Here is a 14,471-nt window from a genome sequence, read left to right as displayed (position 1 = left end):
AAAAAAAATGCTCTGCACATACAAAAACAGCATGTTAGAGACCAATCCTGTGGCCCCTAGACAGTTGCTGGGGAACATGGGCAAGAGAGTGCTGTTGCACTTGTGTCCTGTTTGTGGGTTCCCAGTTGACAGTGGTTTGGCCACTGTGTGAACAGAATGCTGGACTAGATGGAACCTTGGTCTGATCCAGCATGGCTGTTCTTATGTTCTTATAGGATAGTTCAGATTCCTGGTTCCGAAGTCAGAGGCAGTCTGAGCTCCCTGACCCCTCCCTGAAGTGACTATCCAAATAGGAGCAGAGCCACCACTAAGCAGGACCTCCCACACCCAACCTAGTACAGCTTATCCAGAAGGCTACCATGGTCAATGTGATGGTATCAAAAGCCACTTAGAAGTCCAGGATAACCAACAGGGTTGCATAACCAACAGGGTTGCAATCAAAATGTCTTTCTCTCAACAAAGGTCAATCAAGGCAGTGACCAGGTTTGCATGATCACTGCAACCCACCATGACTTATTTAAGCCAAAGTGGGTTGCAGCACATGCTAGTGCCCATTTTGAATGTTCAACCCCTGTTGGGGGGGTGCCATTGTTTGGCATGGCATCCAAGCCCAGGCAGCAGGGGTTGTTTGAGGGTTAAACAGCAAACTGGCCCAGTTTCTCTCTCCAAACGAGGCTTGAAACCACATTGAAATGGATCTTGACAATTGGGTTCATCCACTGGAATGAGCTAGAAATCTCTATTTCAAATGTAAATGTAGGGCTCTCATTTTTGTGCCCACCCCATTTGCATCTAACCCTGGGAGGAAAAGGTCTTATTTAATAACAAAAGGAGCATAGGAAAAAGGGTTACTGCACCTTCCCTTTGCTTAGTCAGCTGCTCTGGCCACTTCTCTGTTTGCAACGTTGATACCAGAAGTGAACTACGAATGAAGAAAAGTCACTAGGGCAACAGAAGAGGTAATGTGCAGAAGAGGGGGGGATTCAGCACCCCTTTACATTCTCCTTTTGCTGTCGAACTGAGACCCCCTCATTCCCCATTTTATATATATGAATGGGTTTATATAAGAATGGGGGCAGACATATGGAAGGGAACAGGTGTTTACCGCCATCTTGTCTTGTTTGGCCCTTAGCCATGAACTTGCTGAGTGGCCTTCAGCAAGCTAATATCTCCCCATCGGCTCTTGTAACTGCCATCCTGCCCCGATCCTGAATCTGTAATGTGGGGATCATTATACTGATCCAGATTCGTACACTGGAGACACTGAGCGTTTACTGTAACGTCTGCCATCTGTACTTTTCCAGGAAGACAGGAAAGCCTTTTCATAACTTCATAAGTTGGCAAGACATGAGAGCTGGTGAACTTATACAGTCCTGGAACAGATCTCTCTCAATGAAGGTGAAGTAGTGCATATGCATTTACTATACGGAAGAGGTATGTCTGTGTGTGAGCGAGTGTGCACATTTGCTTGAAAACACCAAGACGAGGATTGTGATTCATGATGTTGTTCTTCAGAGGCACGTTGGAATACTTGGCTCAAAGTTTTACCAGTATTGCTTCTTTAAAAGATTTGATTTGGAGTCAAGTACACCGTGGGAGGTCTGTGGCAGATCATTCAACTATTTCCATTACTAAATGCAGCGTGGGGTGGGGCTGGGCTGCTTGTTTTATCAGAGAAACTGTGTGGCTGGTGGGGATGTTTAACCCTTTCCTCCTCTAACCACCCCTCAGAGCAAATAGCAGCTTGAAGGAGTTAAACATGTATGTTCTTCTCCTCCTCCCCATCACTCTGTAGCTGCATTTAGTAAAATAGAAAAATGGCAGCAGCAGGAGTCTATCATGGGTCTCCCGGGTTAACATGTAGTTTGGCTCATTGGGCTAGGTTTGGAACAGTGCAGATTCTATAAAGCAAGACTTATTCTTGCTTTATAGAAGCAAGAGAGCCAGTGTGGTGTAGTGGTTAGAGTGCTGGACAGGGGTGGGTGGCATGCAGCAGCAGCAGCAGGATCTCCTGGCAGGGCAGAAGAGAGTGTGTAATTTGCCGCTCTTTCCGCTCTGCTGCCTGAGGCAGGAGGAGTCACCCTGCCTCATAAGAAGCTGGCCCTGGCCAGTGTGATATAGTGGTTATAGTGTTGGACTGGGATTTAGGAGACCGGAGTTCTAGTCCTCACTCAGCCATGAAGCTCACTGGGTAACTTTGGACCAGTCACTGACTCTCAGCCTAACCTACCTCACAGAGTTGTTGTGAGGTTAAAATGTAGAGGAGGCGCCCTACTATGAAACTCTGTGGTTATCATAAGAACACAAGAAGGTACTATACATGATTAAAATAACAAATAAGGTATATATAGTAACAAACTGTAATGCTTGTTTTCAAACATAAAAAATAGCAGCAAAAGTTTAGTTTAGCTTATATATTTGTTCTTAAGGTTAAAATATGTACATCTTATCATTGTTAATAGCATGGATAACTTGTAAATCGATATATAATTTATTATGCATTTGTTGAACAAAGTTGTACAGATACATAATGTACATGTATTGTAATGGAAATGAAAAAGAACGATTAAAAGAAAGGGGGGGAAGAAAAAATGTAGAGGAGGCAGATCATGCATGCCATCTTGGGCTCCTTGGAGGAAAGGTGGAGTATAAACGTAACAAATTAATAGTCATGGTTGCCTGCACGAAGATTTTGTTGTCTGGTTTTAGGGAGAGTGGCACAGATACATTCCAGCCTCTGAAAGGAATGGGTTAAATCATGAGACGGGTTGAGGTCTGTACTAGCAGCAAAATGAAGTGGTAGAGTGCGGAGGTGGTGGAATGGGTTCCGTCACTTAAGACTGCGGATTGCATTTTTGAATGCTCCCCTATGTGAAATAACCTCCCTGCAAACAGAAAACCAGCGCAGTTGGCAAATGTCTAGAACAGAACCTTTTTCCCTGCTGTGCTAGATTTGTATTGGCAGGATTTTTTTTTTAATATTGGGGGTATTAAAGATGCAATTCCCCACGTGCAGTCTGAAATGAAGTAGTCTACTCTCCTTCTCCACATGTAGACCAAGTCTCAAAATGGCTGTTGGAGGTCCTACCAGTCACCTGGGAAATAACCAGCCAACTTTGCTTCATACCGGGCAGCAAAGGATTATTTTGAATAGCAACATTTCCTTGAGACTAACATGGCAAAGAATATTGGACTGGTTCCAATAACCCAGCAGCTCCTTTCTGCCACCCCATGCACAACATGCATCTGCAGAAATGGTTTTTTTAACAAACCTTCTTTGGAAATTTTATGTACGTTTTCCATCAGAATTGTTCTGTTCATATGGATCAACCTTTCCCAACTAGGTGCCTTCCAGAAATGTTGGGACTACAGCTCTCATAATCCCCCAGCCAGGATGGCCATTGATGGGTGTTGTAGTCCAACACATCTGGAAGGCACCCAGTTAGGGAACACTGACCTAGACTGTGTGTATGGTAATTGGTGTTTTTTTAAATCTTAACTGAAGCCCTGTAGGAAAAAGACTAAATATTTGTCCAAACCATCTTGTTTTGGAACAGGCAATGCATGGTGTTTGTTCACTGTTGCACTTTTTCACGCGGAATGGTCTATTTTTGTTAGCAAGTTATCATAATTTTACAACGCAGCATATCTCTTTAAGACTGGCTTGGGTTTTACAACATATATCTGAGGTAAGGTGTGTCTTAATATTCTCTATATTGAGTTGTGAATTAGCTTATATAATTGGCATAACAGTGTAATGCATATTACTCAAATAACATGAATTTTATAGTAAACTTCATTAGAAAGTGTGACAGCTTGCTATGTCATTTGTATTTTAAGTATTGGTTTGCTTTTCTGTCGAATTATTAATTCCAAATTGAACTTATTTCTAGTTTATTGAAATGGATATCATGCTCTGTACTTGTATGTTGTACTCAATTCTTTCCCCACGTCCAGTTTTTTGGGCTCTTCTCTAAAAACACGTGATGAAAATAGCTTCCAAGATAGCTGTCATGTCTCTAACTTGGATAGCATCAATAATTAGATGGCACAGTGCAAGAAACCTCAGATACTTCCTGGCAAAAAAGTTGGCACTTTGGTATAATTACCATGTATGTTGTTACTCCAGGAGTGGGCAGGGGTTTCTTACCTTTTTTGGGCCTGTGGCCACATCTGGAAGTTTGCAGAAAATGTCTGTCATGGGTGCAAGGCTAGTTGCAAAACACCCATTTCACAAAAAGCAAACTGGTGAGGCTGAGAGATGTATAACATGACAGAGAATGTGAGTATGTGGCAGAGGTGATTCAAAGCCACTTCTTTAAACTTGAAGTTTTCTGCTCCAACAGAACACCCATTTTTCAGAAGGCAGGCCCTCTCTTTCTCTCCCAGGATCATCACCCAAACACTCTCTCTTTCTTACACCCCCCACCAGCAGCCCACTCACTCCTCTCCACATCCCCTCCCACTCCCCACTCCAGCTTACCAGCTTTTTTTTTTCTTATGCATTTTTACCAGTAGCTTATAAGGCTCCAGTCAACTGTCATTTTCATTTCCTCAGACTGCCTCAGTATAGCACCAGAGGTGGCCTAGAGAAATAAAGGTGGGGTGTGGCTGGAGGAGACCAGTGCTGCAATGCCCAGAGAGCCTTGGTTTAAATTTAAAAAAAAAAAAATCAGTGGTGGCAGGGGGGTGCTGAGGGAGGTGTCATGGGCAGAGTGGCATCCATGGGCACTGCATTGGGGAAGGCAGGGCTACATCATTAACACTCATAAAGCCATATATATTCATTCTCTCTCTCACTCTCAGTCCTGCTTTGACTATAGTAAAGTCTACCTGCAGTGAACTCAACAAACCTTCAAGCCTACAGTTGATTATTCAGTGGGGTTCAGGCTACAACAGAGGTGATCTAAAATCCAGGCAGAGGTCAGAACACAGGCAGGCAGGCAGGCAGACGAGAGGATCAGGCAACAGCAGGAGTGGTCACAATAATAAGCAGGAGGTCAAACACAGTAAATCACTTGGGTATGTTACATAATCCAGAAGCAGGGTTGTTAGGCAGTCCAAAAGGTCAAGAAACAGAGCATCAGTCACAGGCCACAGTACAGGAGGCAAGGTACACAGCAGAGGCGGGATGGACCAAGTTGTTCCAACACTGGCTGGGTTTTCGGTGAAGACTTTTAAACACAAAGCCCACCTAGAACCCAGCTGCTGTAATCAGAGCTCCCTTTCCAGAGCCCTTACACCTCAGGAGCCCTTTTCTGGAGATGAGTTCTCCTTCACACAGGAGCCCTATTAGCCTGTCACTGCAAGCTACGATGCTGCAGGGGATCAGTGGGTTGCTCCGCCTCTGCCTCAGAGGCAGAGTCCCTCTCTCCTGACGGGATGGCCCTGCAGAGGGTTCAGGAGGGTTCCTGTGGGTCTGGTGGCAGCCTGAGGTGCCTTGGACTTCTGGGGCTTCTAGCTCTTCTTCTGAGGAGGACTGCTCCAGTGGGTGCATGACATCCAGTGGGTGCATGACACAGACCTATGTAGGCGTGTGTGTGGGGAAGTGCACATGTGTGTGGGTGTGTATGTGGCAGTAATATCTGAAAACCTTTATATTAAGTCTAATAGCACTTCAGTTTGGTGTTAGATAACATAATGTTACTTGATGCAACTTCTATCATAATTTATATTGAAGTCAGCTATATCTGCTGCCTTGAAATGAAATGTGGTCTGTTTGTTTTTCAGGTAGAACAAGCTACTAAAGATGATAATTGCTGTTTTGGAACACTTGACACATGGCTACTATATAAACTCACCAAAGGTGAGAAGGGTGATTTAAACAAAAAAGGAAGCGCGTGTGCGCGCGTGTGTGTGTGTGTACATACACAGACACACACAAATCTAAACATTGTGCAAGTGGACTCTGTTCTCACAATGTTCCTCTGCCTGATTTTGGGTCAGTCACCCACTGCAGCCCTCTGCAACATGGCCTCTGCCATTCATGAGGCCCCCTGACTCTCAGGAGAGGCTTTTTAGAGCGTGCCAGGGGGAGGAGGGGCAGGAAAGTTCATTTACATGGGTGGTTTTCCATTTGCACAACTTTGGGTCTAAACCAATATGTGTACTCTGCATAGTAACAACACAAAAATTCCTTTGCCGACGTAGCTCAAATTCTGCTCTGAAGAAAGCTTCAGTTCTGTTATCAAGCACCATCTTTCCCACCCTACCACCTATTCCTGAGTTCTCCTTTTTTGAAATAGCCTTGCCTTCCTTTCCTCTATCCTCACTGGTCCTTCATTAGTCTTTAACTACTCCCTCCAGACCAGAGAGATGTCTTTTAACTTAGGACCACACTAGAAATGATGGCTGTGTTGATTTAATCATGTGTCTTCCCTGTTCACATATAAAAATTGGGCAAAGTCTGATCAAGGAGGAGGAGCTGAACCCTGTTGTGCCTTACTTCCATAATCCAAAACATTTTTTCTCAGCCCAGTCACTTTCAGTGTCCTAGAAATGAGCAGAGAAAAGGAGTTCAGGCAATCAACAGCACAGAGGTGTAGCAGAGCAGAGGAAAGAGTTTAACCCCCCTCAGCCACATGCCCAGTTTGATGTTAAAAATCAGGCCCCATTCCACACTGTATACATGAAAGGGGCAGATGCACAATTTAATAAATGTACCTGCTGCCATCCCATCTACCTTGGCTTTCAGTTTATAGCCGGGTGAGCAAAGGCCCTAGCTTCCCTTCATGCATTACTTCTGTGAAGGGGCGATCAGGCGATAAAAAGGTGCTCAAGGGGCAGGGAGGCTGCACTGCTGACGCTGTCCCAGGTTACACATCTTCCCTGCCCCCTACATCCACACATTATTTATTATTATTATTATTATTATTACATTTATATTCTGCTTTTTTCCCTCTTGTGAGGAACCCGAGGCACCTTACATAGTCCTCCTCCTCTTCATTTTATCCTCACGACAACCCTGTGAGGTGGATTAGGCTGAGACTCACTGCCTGGCCTAAAGTCGCCCACTGAGCTTCATGGCCAAGTGGGGACTAGAACCCGGATCTCCCGAGTTCCAGTCCAACACTCTAACCGCTACACCACACTCACTCTCATTAGACATCAATGTCTCCAAGAGAAAACCCCATGTGCATAAGCATTCCCAGGACCTGGAGTTTCGATTGCACAGGGTTCCAGGTTTCAGGGAAGCTTCCGCACACAGGCTTTCCCCTGTCAGGTGTCCACAGGGGTGGGCTCAGTGGCATGTCCCCATTGCCCCTTGATCACGTGAGCACCCCTTCATGTGAGTGACATGGGAAAGGGGCTACTCTTTCACCTCTATTCTGTACAGTATCTCTAGAGCAGTGTTACCAGTAAACAAATGGTAACAGTAGAAGAATGCTAACTTGAACAAACTGCCCAGTTCTGTATTAGATAGAAATGAAAGAAAATATCGTCATAGGGTGCAATCCTATTGAAATAGACAGTCGCCTCCAACCTCCTCTGAAGTTGGAGGCGACCACCCAACCAATGCAGGGCAGCTGAATCACAGAGGAGAGGATTCTGTCTGTGCTCTGGCTGCCCTGCCTGATTTCGGGCATCTAAGCACAGCTTCTGGGAGGGGGCTGGAGACCGTATAGGAAGCTGTCTAAAACAGCTTCTGTGGTCTCCTCCCCTCCCCGCCCCCAGGAACACAACCGTTTCACCCTGCCCATGCTCTGTGTTACGAGCACAGAGGGGCAGCCACTGCGCTTCTCTCCGCCCTGGCTATGAGGTTTCCTGGCTCTGAGCTTATAGTGCTGTCTACGAGCTTGGAGCTGGGAAACTGAAAAATCCTATCTCCTTCAGATGCTGTCTAGGGTTTGGATTGGTCTCCCCAAGGATAATGAATGCACAGTCTAAATGGTAGCAAATGAGTATAGTTGTGTGCTTTTCAGAATTATATACTGAGCAGGACACAGGCTTCTGAAGTTTAGTCTCAACGGTTTCACTGTAATCTTCTTCTTGTGTCCTATTTATGTATTTATTTACTTCCCAATATGTATGAATTACTTACATTACAAGAAATTTATACAAATAATACAGTATAAAACCATAATAAAGTACTGTATAAAACTTAGAAGACATGATAGCAAGGAAAAAGACAAGATCACTGTTCTGGGAAAGCTTGTTGGGACAACAGGTTTTTAGTGGATGCTGAAAATCTAGAAAGGTTGGTGCTTGTCTAATAATGTACTGGCAGGGAATTCCGGAGCATAGACACTGTATCTAATACAATGTCCAACTGTATTTGTTCCTTTTAATGCCCAGGTGCAGTATATGCTACAGATTATTCGAATGCCAGTTCCACTGGATTTTTTGATCCTTTTAAGGTATGACTTGTTTTCTATGCAGCGTTGTTACAATGTTTACTCTTTATTGCTTTTAACTCATTTTTTTTCTTATACATGGGTTTCAGCTGCAGTGGAGCGGATTCCTTAGGAAGTTGCTTTCCATTCCGATATCACTTTTTCCCCCCGTAGAGGACACGAGGTAAGACTGAAGGCCTAATGAATGTATGCGGTTTTTTAAATAAAAGCATAAATATCTGTGCATTTATATAGAAGCAGACATTAAATAAAACCACAACCAAGTACTATTTAGAAGTGGCACAGTTTTCACACCAGTGAATATATAAAATTCAATTGGCTCAGTTGTTGCAGCTTTATTACTGACTTGAGAACACTAACCTTTAAACTTCACATTTATTTTAAGTCATAACTATGGATCAGTTGATGCTGAAATTTTTGGAGCGCCTGTTGCAATAACAGCTTTGGTAAGTGAAAAGCTTTTTCTCTCCTATCCTTAGAGATATATTTAGATCCAGCTGGCTGTTGAGTAAAATGTACTAATCCTTCTAGAGGTCTGCAGAATGAAATTTCAAACTAAAGGTGAACCTGCTTACTCTACTACGTATGGCTGACATTATTTATTTATTTAATATCCTGCCTTGCTGCCAAAAAAATGGCGCTCAAGGAAGCGAACAGTAAAATCCAGATTAAAAACAAAATCTTAATTAAAACACAACATGAAAATAAAACACAGTTAACACAACAATTGCTTATTACCTATTTGGAGCCTCTTAACATGGATTCAGCTCTTGAATCAAAGGAGCTTCTGGAAGGAAGTCTTTCAAGAATGTAGTAATATAACAGGAGTGGAGGCTCACGTAGATGCTAAATTGGCCCCAATGAACATTTCCCAGACAAAGAAATGCTGACCTTTATGATGGTAGCATCTCATCAATTAATAGCAAAGAATTGGAAAGAGTCTGCAGATCTATCAATAAATGTGTGGAATATACCTTTGGAATATTGCGTTGGCTGAAAAACTAATTAACCAGATAAGGGCACAATGACAACAAAAACAATCTGACACCTTCCATACAACCTGGTATAAATTCATAGACTTTATTAACAAACAAGGTTCCCAGAGAAAACTACCATCATGTCATCAACAGATATGGAGAGATACATTTCGGTAATTACAACTGAATCTTAAATCCCTGAAGAACTTCTGTGGATTAATATAAGGTTAATATATTGACCCCTTCATGGATCACTGCCTTGTTGTGGCGAAGGGGCTTGCATAACTCAGTGGAGCCATAAGGTATGCCATGCCGGGCCACCCAAGACGGACAGGTCATGGTGGAGAGTTCTGACAAAATGTGGTCCGCTGGAGAAGGAAATGGCAACCCACTCCAGTATTCTTGCCAAGAAAACCCCATGGAACGTATCACAAGGCTAAAAGAGATGACGCCGGAAGATAAGCCCCTCAGGTCGGAAGGTGTCCAATATGCTACTGGGGAAGAGCAGAGGGAATTTCCAAGTAGCGCCAGAAAGAGTGAAGCGGCTGGGCCAAAGCCAAAAGGACACTCAGATGTGGATGTGTCTGGTGGTGAAAAGAAATTCTAATGCTGTAAAGAACAATATTGTTTAGGAACCTGGAATGTCAGATCAATGAATCAAGGTAAGCTGGAGGTGGTCAAACATGAGATGGCAAGATTGAACATGGACATCTCGGGAATCAGCGAACTAAAATGGACAGGCATGGGCGAATTTAATTCAGGTGACCATCATATCTACTATTGTGGGCAAGAATCCCTTAGAAGAAATGGAGTAGCACTCATAGTCAACAAAAGGGTGGGAAAAGCAGTACTGGGGTACAATCTCAAAAACGATAGAATGATCTCAGTACGAATCCAAGGCAAACCATTCAACATCACAGTAATTCAAGTCTATGCCCCAACCGCTGAGGCCGAAGAAGCTGAGGTTGATCGGTTCTATGAAGACCTACAACACCTTCTAGAACTAACACCAAAAAAAGATGTCCTCTTCATCATAGGGGATTGGAATGCTAAAGTAGGAAGTCAAGAAATCACCGGGATAACAGGCAGGCATGGCCTTGGTGTACAAAATGAAGCAGGACAAAGGCTAATAGAGTTTTGCCAAGAGAACACGCTGATCATAGCAAACACTCTTTTCCAACAGCACAAGAGACAACTCTACACATGGACATCACCAGATGGTCAATATCGAAATCGGATTGATTATGTCCTTTGCAGCCAAAGATGGAGAAGCTCTATACAGTCAGTCAAAACAAGACCTGGAGCTGACTGTGGCTCAGATCATGAGCTTCTTGTTGCAAAATTTCAGCTTAAATTGAAGAATGTAGGGAAAACCACTAAACCGTTCAGGTATGACCTAAATCATATCCCTTATGAATATACAGTGGAGGTAAGGAATAGATTTAAGGGATTAGACCTGATAGACAGGGTGCCTGAGGAACTATGGACGGAGGTCCGTAACATTGTTCAGGAGGCAGCAATGAAATCCATCCCAAAGAAGAAGAAATGCAAGAAAGCCAAGTGGCTGTCTGATGAGGCTTTACAAGTAGCTGAGGAAAGAAGGGAAGCGAAAAGCAAGGGAGAAAGGGGAAGATATACCCAACTGAATGCAGAGTTCCAGAGAATTGCAAGGAGAGACAAGAAGGCCTTCTTAAATGAACAATGCAAAGAAATCAAGAAAAACAACAGAATGGGAAAGACCAGAGATCACTTCAAGAAAATTGGAGATCTCAAGGGAACATTTTGTGCAAAGACGGGCATGATAAAGGACAAAGAAGGCAGGGACCTAACAGAAGCAGATGAGATTAAGAAGAGGTGGAAAGAATACACAGAAGAACTATACAGGAAAGATCTGAATGTCCCTGATAGCCATGATAGTGCGGTCACTGAACTTGAGCCGGACATCCTAGAGAGTGAAGTCAAGTGGGCCTTAGGAAGTATTAGTAACAACAAAGCTAGCAGAGATGACAGTATTCCAGCTGAGCTATTTAAAATCCTAAAAGATGATGCTGTAAAAGTGCTGCATTCAATATGCCAACAAATCTGGAACACTCAACAGTGGCCGCAAGACTGGAAAAGGTCAGTTTACATTCCAATTCCAAAGAAGGGCAACGCCAAAGAGTGTTCAAACTAGCGCACAATTGCGCTCATTTCACATGCCAGCAAGGTGATGCTCAAAATCCTACAAGCTAGGCTTCAGCAGTATGCGAACCGAGAACTACCGGAAGTACAAGCGGGGTTTTGAAGAGGCAGAGGAACTAGAGATCAAATCACCAACATTCGCTGGATCATGGAGAAAGCAAGAGAATTCCAGAAAAACGTCTATTTCTGCTTCATTGACTACGCTAAAGCCTTTGATTGTGTGGATCACAACAAACTGTGGCAAATTCTTAAAGTGATGGGAATACCAGACCACCTTACCTGTCTCCTGAGAAACCTGTACGAGGGTCAAGAAGCAACAGTAAGAACCAGACATGGAACAACTGATTGGTTCAAAATTGGGAAAGGAGTACGACAGGGCTGTATATTGTTGCTAAGATCATGGCATCTAAACTAAGATCCTGATCATAAGATCAGAAACTAAGATCATGGCATCTGGCCCCATCACTTCCTGGCATACAGAAGGGGAAGAAATGGAAGCAGTGACAGACGTTATTTTCTTGGGCTCCAAGATCACCGCAGACGGTGACTGTAGCCATGAAATTAAAAGATGCTGGCTCCTTGGGAGGAAAGCTATGGCAAACGTGGGGTCACAAAGAGTCGGACACGACTGAACAACAAATTAATATATTGAACCCCCTGTGATCCTTGTTGACTGTAATTGGATTTCCTATGTGATGTTTGCGTTTTGTTAGAATATTTTTATGTGCTCGCAGATTACATTTAAAATATGTGATTAAAACTCAATAAAAATGATAATAACTCTTGAATCAAAGGGTGTTTTTTTAATGAGGATTTTGCCTAACTCTCAGATTTCGTGCAGTTCAATAACTGCATTCTGTTAAATAATAGCAGTAGGAACAAGAATTGTTGCAGTAATTAATGTACAATTCTTAAACTATTATTTATTTATTTTATTTACTTCATTTCTATACTGTCCAATAGCTGAAGCTCTCTGGGTGGTTCACAAAAATTAAAACCAAAAAGCACACAGTAAAACAATATAAAATATAAAAGCATTAAAACCACAATATAACAATACAACCAGAATAAAATTATAATTACTAGCAACAGCAGAGACTGAAAAACCCCTCCATTGGCTGGCAGGATTATGACATTATGGGTTACCTTCCCTAGTTACTGCTGCAAGATCCTGCATCTTTTTATTTATTTCTCAACATTTATGTACTGCCTTATCTGATAAAACGCCATCAAGGCAGTGTACAACAATTTAAAGCAATGAAACATTAAGGAAAAACTAGAATAGTAAAAACATTAAAACTTCACATTTTGAAAGGCTAAATTGAAAAGATATGACTTTACACCCTCTCTAAAGGCCAGGAGAGTGGGGGCGGGGATCATAGTGTTTGAGAGAGTGCATTCCATAGTTTGGGGGCAACACAGGAGAAAAAGCCCTTTCCCGCATGTGCGACAAACAGGCCTCTGGGGTAATGATGCCTGCAAAAGGGCCTCTCCTGCAGATATTGTTGTTGTTCAGTCGTTAAGTTGTGTCCGACCCTTCGTGACCCCATGGACCATAGCAAGCCAGGCCTTCCTGTCCTCCGCTCTCTCCCGCAGTGTGCTCAAATTCATATTCATTGCATCAGTGATGCTATCTAGCCATTTCATCCTCTGCTATCCCCTTCTCCTTTTGCCTTCAATCTCTCCAAGCATCAGGGTCTTTTCAGGGAGTTTTCTCTTCGCATTAGGTAGCCAAAATATTTGAGCTTCAGCTTCAGTATCTGTCCTTCCAATGAGCAGTCAGGGTTGATTTCCTTTAGGATTGACTGATTTGACCTCCTTGCAGTCCAGGGGACTCGTAAGAGTCTTCTCCAGCACCACAGTTCGAAGGCATCAATTCTTCGGCGCTCAGCCTTCTTTATAGTCCAGCTCTCACAGCCATACGTTGCTACTGGGAAAACCATAGCTTTGATTAGACGGACCTTTGTCGGCAAGGTGATGTCCCTGCTTCTTACTATGCTGTCTAGGTTTTCCATAGCTTTCCTCCCAAGGAGCAAGCATCTTTTAATTTCATAGCTACAGTCACCGTCTGCGGTGATCTTGGAGCCCAAGAAAATAAAATCTGTCACTGCTTCCATTTCTTCCCCTTCGATATGCCAGGAAGTGATAGGGCCAGATGCCATGATCTTTGTTTTTTTAATGTTCAGTTTCAAACCAGCTTTATTTATTTATTTATTTATTAAATTTATTAATCGCCCATCTGGCTGGTCACCCAGCCACTCTGGGCGATGTACAGCGTACAATAAAACAGTTTAACCCAATAAAATTCTACAGTAAAAACATTTTCTAAAATACCCTAACCCATCCCAAATGCCTGCCTGAACAACCACGTTTTTAATGCACGACGGAAGCTCATTAAAAAGGGGCATGACGAAGTTCCCTAGGGAGGGAGTTCCACAGAGTGGGGGCCACCACAGAAAAGGCCCTCTCCCTCGTCCCCACCAGTCTAGCTGTCCTGGCTGATGGGACAGAGAGAAGGCCATCTGAGGCTGATCTTGTAAAGCGGCCTGTCTGGTGTTGCTGGAGGCGCTCCTTAAGATAGGCTGGGCCAGAACCATGTAGGGTTTTAAAGGTCAAAACCAACACCTTGAATTTGGCCCGGAAAACAAGTGGTAACCAGTGCAACTCCTTCAGCACTGGAGTGATGTGATCTCGCCGGCAGCTGCCTTTAATCAGGCAAGCTGCTGCGTTCTGTACCAGCTGCAGCTTGCGAACCATCTTCAAGGGTAACCCCACATAGAGCGCATTATAGTAGTCTAAACGAGAGGAGACCAGGGCATGTACTACCGATGGGAGCAGATGGTTGGGAAGGAAGGGGCGCAGCCGCCGTATCAGATGGAGTTGATACAGCGCTGTCCGGCTCACAGCTGACACCTGAGCCTCCATGGACAGCTGGGAGTCCAAAATGACCCCCAGGCTG

The 14,471-nt window shown here is 43.6% G+C and overlaps 1 protein-coding gene across 2 annotated transcripts in view; it reads left to right on the top strand.

Annotated features, from left to right (window-relative positions):
- The window catches only part of GK5 (glycerol kinase 5), a 57,324-nt gene that overhangs the window by 15,293 nt on the left and 27,560 nt on the right, over positions 1-14,471 (top strand). For both annotated transcript variants that reach the window (XM_084847188.1, XM_084847189.1), the window contains exons 4-9: positions 1,305-1,398; positions 3,558-3,689; positions 5,731-5,806; positions 8,296-8,357; positions 8,444-8,517; positions 8,740-8,800. In XM_084847188.1, coding sequence (XP_084703314.1) covers positions 1,305-1,398; positions 3,558-3,689; positions 5,731-5,806; positions 8,296-8,357; positions 8,444-8,517; positions 8,740-8,800 — 499 coding nt within the window. The remainder of the gene's footprint in view (positions 1-1,304; positions 1,399-3,557; positions 3,690-5,730; positions 5,807-8,295; positions 8,358-8,443; positions 8,518-8,739; positions 8,801-14,471) is intronic.

The sequence above is a fragment of the Heloderma suspectum genome, chromosome 3 (assembly GCF_057233095.1).
Source record: "Heloderma suspectum isolate Gila_16-S chromosome 3, 16-S_ref, whole genome shotgun sequence".
Taxonomy (NCBI): domain Eukaryota; kingdom Metazoa; phylum Chordata; class Lepidosauria; order Squamata; family Helodermatidae; genus Heloderma; species Heloderma suspectum.
This window is presented reverse-complemented; position numbering and strand designations above follow the sequence as displayed.